Below are 9287 nucleotides of genomic sequence, written 5' to 3' on the forward strand. Positions count from 1 at the left end.
AATAGATGTATTGTTGTTCAGTGCATTCAAGTGATTTTTATTTGCATTTTCATCATGACTGATGGTGCTGAGCGTATTTTCATGTGCTTAATTGACCTTTTGTTTATCCTCTTGAGGGAAATGTCTATTCAGATCTTTTGCTCATTTCAAGTCTGGTAGTCCTGATCATTTTAAGGAGTCACTTGGTGATGTAAATATTTAACTCATCCAGCTGCTAGCCAAAATATTGATAGTTCAAGTTCACCCAGTGGCACCTCAGAAGAAAGCTATAGTGACCCATGCCTGAATAATCAGCCATTCAAAACCCCATGGAAGACAGCTCTGGGGTTGACATGAGTCAGAATCAATTCAGCGGTAATCAGTCTAATGACTAGTAACTGGTGTTGGCTGCTTTGAAAATACAGTTGCTAAATTATAAACATGAATTGAGATTCCTGTTCTTGTGAGAAAGCCTTTTGCAGTCCTGAATGATTGGTGTTTTGGTCTAAGGGAACATTTATAGTTTTGGAGGATCTAAGAGAAAGGAGAGATAGGGATGTCAGAAAGATGACCCAATGAGACAAAGCAATTACAATAAAAATACGATAGTTCTCCCTAACACACACACATGATGTCTTTCTGTCCCTCTCTCCCCTTTTCATCTGTGCACATACACTCTGAACCACTTGTGGACTTGCATATTTTCAGACAGTATTACTATGTCTATACTCGGATAATGTCAGAGCCATTCTAGCCTACCTGGATCAGAAATACTGTTTCACCTGAAAAATCATGGTACTTCCACAGGTCTTGCTTGTTTTTGATTGTAAAATATCACATTTTTTCCATATAATTTGTGACATTTATGCATCCTTTTGACGTTTACAACCTGTCATTTTGACAAATTCCTTACCTGATTTTGAGTGTATGTGTGCATGTGTATGGTGATATGGCATTTCGTACAGAAGGCTATCATTTAGCTTAGGACTGATTTTTGTCATAAAAGGAGAAAACTGGAAACTTGTCTCTTGTCTTTGTAAAACTAAGTGAAGCCGGAGGGCAATGAAGAACAAGACGCTTTGTTTCAGCCGTATTACCTAGGTACTAGTCTATTTGCAGTGGGCCAGAGGGGAATAATTGGAGTGTTTTCCTGAATCTTTCAGGATTTCGGTGTCAAGAAGAACTTTTGGGCAAAGTGGCCTCTTTGTGCAAACGTGGTATGCAAACTCTTCTCTCATCAAATCCATCTGGGTAATGGCAATTAGTCAACATCAGTTTTACTTGGACCGGAAGCAAAGCAAAGTAAGTGCCCAGAAGTGTTAACTATAGGAACAACATCTCATTTACTTTCTGTTCAGAAGATAAACGTTCTCAGAAAAGATGGCAAACACTTGATTTTTTGGTTTTTGAATTTGTATGTGTGTGTTTTAAATACCACTCACTACTCTGAAAGGAATCACATTAGACCCTCCTGGATGTTATTGTTGTTGTTAAGTACCATGGAGTCGGTTCCAACCCTTAGGACCCTGAACAGGGTTTCCGAGGCTGTAAATCTTTATGGGAGCAGAAAGCCTCATCTTCCTCCTGGATAGAGTGGGATAAAATGTAAAACAAAACTCAAAATTATGACAAAGGTCAGAAAGAGACAGAAAGAGCCCAAGACTATGGCCCTTGGCCACCCTTCAGATCTGACACTGAACTTCCCCTCCTGACTCAGTTTTCAGCCTAAGGGGGAAGAACACTAGTAAAGGACTGTTCACCATGGAAGTGTCCACCATTCAAGATCAAAAGAACATTTACCTAAGGACAAAGTTCAGAAGGGATGGGAAGGAGGGTGGAAAGAAACTAGGAACCACAGGGAGGCAGTGGGATAGCAGTTGTTACACAGAGGGATTGGCAATCATAGAGATGAAACAAAGTGTATGATTTGTTGAATGTAAAACTAATAATTTGCTCTGTATACCATCACTAATTTAAAATTAAAAGTTTCAAAGAAAGAAATAGGGGCTATACTTGAACTGGTTTAAAGTTGTAAGCTTTGCCAACATTTAGTTCTGTAGGGGAGTCCTGGTGTGGTGCTGTGGGTTAATTAATGCGCCAGACTGAATAGCCATTTGAATTGCAAGGTTGGCAGTTCAAGCTCACTCGGAACTGACTCGATGGCACTTAACAAAACAACAACATATGTGTATGTACGCTGGCGATTTTGCTAGGGACATTTTAAAGTTTACTGACTGAGCCATGCCATGAGAGAAATCGTGCATAGTCATTAAGAATATTTGAGCTGCAAATCTTAAGTTTCGTCTTTTTTCCTGAATTTTAATGTATTAAAGACTCTCAGTTATCACCCTTGTCAACATTTTTATTCTGCAATAGCTGTGGTGTTTTACTAATTTGAGATATGTCGAATTGAGTTAATTTTGTTTCTATATTGTGCACCTTTTAGGCAAAAATTCCCTCAGCCAGGAGTTTAGACGATATTGCAATGGATTTAACAGAGACAGGAACACCAAGGGTCTCCAAGCTGGTAACAATGGAGGGGAAAAGTCAGTTCATCATGGCAAGCAACGGCAGTTTAATCTCCTCAGGTAATACCTGGGTGGGTGTGGGCAGTGCCAGACATCTGTATTTTGTGTAGCTGTTTTTGTTTTTGTTTTTTTTGGTCAGAAACCTAGTTTTGAAAAAACATTTTCCACATCATCATTCTCCACATGGACAATTTATTGCCATGAACTCATCACAGTGTCCAATCATCACCACATAAATCACTTTTAATACATCTTTATCCAATAATTTAGATACAAGTAAATATACCAAAACCTACAGGGCTCCCGAGTTTCGAACTCATTTTAGAAAGAGTGAACGTTAAATTGCAGACAACACAGTTGTAGGGATAACACTACATACAAGGATAGCTAAGTTCCTAGAGGTGGCTTTCAGAGGGTATTTGCCCCTTACTTGTCTCCCCAAGTAACTTAATGAAGTTAAGTTCCATTAACTTCATCCATCTTTGGTTTTTTGGTTTTGTTTTTTAATAAAGATAATTGTTTAATTGCACATGTAATATAAAGTACTAAGGAGCTCTGGTAACACAGTGGTTATGAGTCAGGTTACAAATCACTTGATCAGTGGTTCGAAACCACCAGCTGTTCAGCAGGAGAAAGATGAGGCTTTCTGCTCCGGTAAAAATTTACAGCCTCAGAAACCCTGTAAAGGGTCACTGTGAGTCGGAACCTGAGTCCACGGCACACCACCACCATCAATATTAAAGTATTATATAAACATGACTACAAGCTGCCCTCCCTTCAAAATGTGCATGTTAACACCTCCCCCCCCAATTCCTCCCTCTAAAGAACTTCTAGAATCTCTTATCACTAAGATTATGTACGTTCATTTAAATGAATTTCCTACTTAAGTGGAATCTGATATACAACTTTCCTTTGCACAGAACGTTCCATTGCCTTATTTTCATTCTTAAAGAACATTTTAAACAGTTATCTCAAGGAATCTGTTACCTTTTTCCCCTGTTTAAAAAAAAAAAAAATAGAATTTTTTTTCTTGAGTTTATCTGAAACATTATGCATTTTATTACTGCTTTTAAAAAAAGACTGAGCCCAAATGCAAAAGGCACATTTCATTGCCAGGCCCTGTTTGATGCCCAGAACTATGAGAAACTGTTCTCCAACTAACTTCCTCTGATTATGTTCAGAAACAAGGAGAGAAGAAGGAGACTACCATTTAATAGCAAGTTTGGCTTAAAAATCCTTTGTCCTTTAAAAAGGAAGGAAATGTGCCTTGTTTAAACCTTCCCTGCTCTCTCCTTCCCCCAACCCCAGGTTCTCAAGACTCAGAAGTGAGTGAGGAGCAAAAGAGAGAGAAAATCCTTGAACTCAAGAGGAAAGAAAAGCTGTTACAAGAGAAACTCTTGAAAAAAGTCGAGGAGCTTAAGAAAATCTGTTTGCGTGAAGCTGTGAGTATCTTCAGGTTCTTCAGATAATGTCGGACACTTCAGACCAGTGACAATTATCCCTTCTCAATTCTGCCCTGTGTTACAGGAGCTCACAGGCAAAATGCCAAAGGAGTATCCGCTGAACGTAGGTGAAAAGCCTCCGCAGGTCAGAAGACGCGTGGGCACAACGTTCAAATTAGATGACAACCTACTGCCGAGTGAAGAGGTATGCGCCCGAGTTCTGTTGGTTGAGTGGGGCTGAATTGTTCCTATGGTTTTTGAGTCACTACTATGGATTTTAAGGAGTTCTGGTAGCATAGTGGTTACGAATCAGGCTGCAAACCTTAAGGTCAGCAGTTTGAAACTACCAGCTGTTTTGTGGGCGAAAGATGAGGCTTTCTGCTCCCGTAAAGATTTACAACCTCGGAAACCCTGTGCAGGGTCGCTATGAGTTGGAACCGACTCCACGGCACATAACAACAACTGTGGATTTTAATCTTACCAGTTGAAATAGATAGCTTAGACCAAAGTGATCTTTCTTTCATGCACCCATCAATTTATGTCCTCAAACATGGAGAACATGAAATAATTGCTGAGTCTTTATGTTGACAAACTCTATTGTGAGAATTCCAGCACTGAACTCTTCCTCTGAACATAATTGCCCATGACAGATACATTCCCTTCCCTACAGCCTCATTTCCTAGATCTGTCTCCTCACCTGTAAAATGGGGCCAAGGACTGGACTTCCCCTGAGTAATCCATTGAGTGTTAAGTGAGATAATACGTGTACAGCACAAACTTTCATACTGTGAGATTTGCTAGTCGATATTTTTCATTTTTATGTCATTAAACTATATGACCCTTCCCAGTGTTCTTTTAGAACATGTCACAGTCTGGGCTTCAGAACACAATAGCTGTTTCCTTCAGGAACAAACTGAGCTTTGCTATTATTTTGTGTGTTCACTATGGATTGAGGTCTAGCAAAGCTGGGCAAATGCATCATCTCATTTAATCTTCACAACACTATTTAACATGGCTATTACCTCTATTTTATAAATGGGAAAAAAAAATCTGAGATGTTAAAAATGGATCGGTAATCCCAGGTAGACTCAGACAGGAGCTACTTGAAAGATAAATCAAGCTCATATGTATCTGTCTCCAATAGGAGTTGTAGTGGAACAGGGGGTTAGGTGTTAGGCTGCAAGATTGGCTGTTCAAACCTACCAGTTGCTTCACAGGAGAAAGATGAAACAGTGTCCCTATAAAGATTTACAGTCTGGGAAACCCTATGTTTTTGTTATTGTTAAGTGCTGTTGAGTTGGTTCCAACCTGTAACAACCCTGTATAGGGTTTCCGAGGAGCAGCTGGTGAGCTTGAACCACCGACCTTGCAGTTCAAACGGCTTTGCAGTCTGGCGCATAACCCACAGTGCCACACCAGGACTCCTAGAAACCCTATACAGGGATGCTGTGTTTGGAATCCACTCAATGAGAGTGGGTTGGTTTCGGTAATGTTTTGCATATGAATATAGCATTCTGTATCCATGAGTCTTGGGTTAACAGCCTCTTCATGAAAAAGATGAAATGATCTGATTCAGCCAACTGCTAAATGACCATCCCCTTCCTTAAAAGGAGAAGAGGCTTGGACTAATGGATAGTTCAGGTGAGATGACAGAGCGGGAGGTTTTATCTGCTAGGAAACTGTGTCTAAAGATTCCTCAGAAAGCATCTGACTCAAGAATAAACTAGGAATTGCATTTTATTAGGTAATACATTTGAGCAATGCCTAGATATGTTCACAAAGTTTACAACGCATAATTGATAATATGTATTCAGGATCCTGCTTTGCACGAATTGGAGAGCAACTTCATAATACAGCAAAAGCTAGTTGAAGCTGCCAAGAAACTTGCTGATGAGCCAGACCTTTGTAAAACGGTGAAGAAAAAGCGAAAACAAGACTACACAGAGGCAGTGAAAAAGCTTCAAGAGATTGAAAATGCAATAAATGAATACAGAATTCGATGTGGAAAGAAACCCAGCCAGAAGGCAACCGCTACTTTACCAGGTCGGTAATCACTGTGAGTTTCTGAGTTATTGAGTTAATATTTTTAATGTTTATGTGGCTTTCTCCAAGCCAGTTCCTTTGGTGAAAGATAGGCTGTAAGGAAGAAGAGCATCTAAAGTAAGTTCTTAGGATAAAAATGGCTTGCAATGACCGTCTTATAAGTCCTGGTGTGGCACTACAAGACAAGCATTGGCTTGCGAACCACAAGATTGGCAGTTCAAACCCATGACTCTCTGCTTAGAAACCCTATGCAGGGAGATGGCACTTAAAAACAACAAGAAACTTGTAAACTTGATTTTCAGTGACAGTCTCACTATTAAATAACTATGCAAGTACTATTAAAAAATTATGCAAGTACTGTTGTATTGCTTTACTTTTCAGGATAAGAGTGCTTGCAGGCGTGTTTGTTGCTATTAAAACAAACTCACCTTTTTAACCTGATGTCTTTGCATGACATGCATTTTTCAACACAGGGTATTAAGGGATATTGGCCCTATCTGGTTGTTTCTTACATGCTTTTAGATTTTTAATGCAGCAGACCATACATTTTCTTTGCGATTTTTTGAGTATTCACTGTGTAGCAAGCTTTCGCAAAACAATGCAAGTGCATTACCTCATTTAATCTTCACAATGTTTTATAGCGTGGGTATTTACTCTATTTTATAAATGGGGGGAAAAAAAATCAACCGAAGCATTAGAATATTAAGCAGTGTGCCCAGGTCCACAGACAGGAACCACTTGAGGATTTGTCTGTGGTGTGGGGTTTAGAGAAACATTTTTAGAATTATCTTCATTTTTGGTAGTTATATGAAAATATTTGAGAACGTTCATGATATAGTATCAGATGGCAAAAAACAACACACAAAGCTGGAACCACAGCATGATCCCAACTCTGTGGAACTTGCACACACAAAGACTGATTGGGAAGTATTTTGGCATACTAAGAATGGTGGAATTTCAAATAATTTAATTTTCTTTCTAATCTTCGTAGATTTTCCTAATTTTCCATAGTATATATCTATTACTTTCATATTCAGGGGGAAAAAATAAAGGTAGTCTAAGAAATCTTCTTTAGATGATTTCAAGTCCAACCAGTCTTAAACACATTTATTAACATTATTTCCATTCATGATCATTGGCTGAACTATGATTGTACTTCCTTGATTTCATGACTACTTTTTTGTATTTGAATATCTGTGAAATTGAGATGCTTCTTAAAGTAGAAGGTGTCTTACCAAGTTGAAGGAGTATCTTTTCTTGTTTTTCTGGGACATGGAATAATTCATATTTTACTTCCAATAGCATCTTGACGAGATATGATAACTGGGTTTCAAGTACACTTGAGCCTTAGGCATATGATTTATAAAGCAGAGAGAAGGCATTTGAGAAAGAAATACACAGACAGGACTAGTGAGCTACAGCTGGAGAGCTCAGGGTGGCTTTGGCTCTGAAGGAGAGACCCAGTTGGCCTTGTTGGTGGTTTCCTAGGAAGATGGGTGATTAGCAGAGCACTCCACTTTCATGCCATTTGTCGTGGCCCATTCATCTCCAAACAGCACAAGATTCAAGTGTCCTCCTTCACATTTGGGCAGCAGATGGTGTCGGCGGCTGAGCTTATATTGGATGGATTTTGGTAATATGCCTGACAGCTGACTCTACTGGCAGCTGCCTCCCACCTCTGCCATGTGCCTGGATTGGAGATAGTCAGCCTGGCTCTGATAGGAATGAGTGTTTGAGATTGGATGGGAGCTAGATCCCCTTCATAATGACTGTGAAACTTACACTGAGGTGTCCTGTTTGCCCGTAGTCTTGTTAATACTCTCAACCAAGCAGAGGAACACCTCTGAGATGTCACTTTTTATTATTTAACTTTGATGGGTCCCAGCAATACTCAGACCACTATGGATGTTTCTCGCCAGCGGAGTTCTTTCACCAGAACACTGTGGTGGAGGTGGTTTACCACCAAGTCGGTTCTGACTCATAGGGACCCTGTGTAGGGTTTCTGACGTTGTAAATCTTCATGGGATCAGGAAGGCTCATCCTTCTACTGTGGAGCAAGAGGCATATTCGAACTACTGAGCTTGCGGTTATTAACTAAGCTTGGAATCCACTATGCTACCTGGGCTCCTTAGAACACTATGTAGAGGTAATGCAAGTAATGTTGTTGTTGTTAGGTGCCATCGAGTCAGTACCGACTCATAGTGACCTTATTATGCACAACAGAACGAAACACTGCCCAATCCTGGGCCAACATCACTATTGTTGCCACACTTGAGCCCATTGATTAATACAAGTAATTGGTGTGGTTAACATTTATTTGAACATTTGTCATTTACTAAAGACTTTCCATGCACGATTCTACTGAAAGCTCACCCCAGTACTGTGCAATAAATAATATTGTTTATCCCTGTATTCGAATGGAGCCTAATGATGCTTAGATTAAGTAATTTTGAACAAGGTCTCACACCTGATCAGTGGAAGAGTCACAATCTGACCCTCTAATTCAGTGGTTTCAACCAGAGACAAATCTGTCCCCCTTACCTTATAAGAGTCCTGGTGTGACGCTGTAGGATAAACTCTGAGCCGCAAGGTCAATGGTTCAAACCCACCAGCTGCTCCTTGGAAATCCTATACAGAGTGGCTATGAGTTGAACTGACTTGTTAACAAAACCACAAAACCTTAGTATAACATAAGGTGTGGAAACCTTGTTGGGCGTCACAACAGGAGGTGTGGGTAAGAGTACTACAGCTCACACCTAGGGAGACTGGAGATGCTGCTGAACACCCACGTATGCACAGAAAAGTCCTCCCACCCCTTGACCCTCACCCTCGGGAAAGAATTATCCAGTCTGAATGTCCAGAGTTTCACTATTGAGAAACCTTGGTCTCATTCAAAAGCTGACACACCACCAAAGTCTCTACACACTATTGAGAAAAGGTCCTTTTCTTCAGGCAGGGGTCAAAAAATAAGTTGCACTACCAGTAAATCTCAAATGAAAGGTCAAGTGTACTTAACATAGTATTTAACATTTCTGACAAAAATGGCATTTCTCTTTTGATCAAGTTTGTTGGTGAGAAGCACTCATTGTAGAAAGTAAAGTTTGTGTTCAGTGTAAAAGCAAGGCTGAAAACAGATGCAAAAATCAAAATTTCTTTGAAATTGGTTTCATTTTAAGAAATAATCGAATGTAATACTTGCACAATATGTGAAATGCATATATATATATATTTGCATTCCAATCACCAGTAATGAGCAATACATCTTGATTGCATGTTTGATCGATTTCAGACTGAA

At 39.7% G+C, this 9287-nt stretch overlaps 1 protein-coding gene across 1 annotated transcript in view; it reads left to right on the forward strand.

Annotated features, from left to right (window-relative positions):
• Nucleotides 1-9287, forward strand: part of FRMD4B (FERM domain containing 4B) — a 295958-nt gene that overhangs the window by 269722 nt on the left and 16949 nt on the right. Inside the window, exons 13-17 of the mRNA XM_006865645.1 lie at nucleotides 1143-1281; nucleotides 2426-2567; nucleotides 3816-3949; nucleotides 4035-4154; nucleotides 5764-5996. Of these exons, the coding sequence (XP_006865707.1) occupies nucleotides 1143-1281; nucleotides 2426-2567; nucleotides 3816-3949; nucleotides 4035-4154; nucleotides 5764-5996 (768 nt within the window). The remainder of the gene's footprint in view (nucleotides 1-1142; nucleotides 1282-2425; nucleotides 2568-3815; nucleotides 3950-4034; nucleotides 4155-5763; nucleotides 5997-9287) is intronic.

This window comes from Chrysochloris asiatica, unplaced genomic scaffold, assembly GCF_000296735.1.
Source record: "Chrysochloris asiatica unplaced genomic scaffold, ChrAsi1.0 scaffold00080, whole genome shotgun sequence".
NCBI classification, from domain to species: Eukaryota; Metazoa; Chordata; class Mammalia; order Afrosoricida; family Chrysochloridae; genus Chrysochloris; species Chrysochloris asiatica.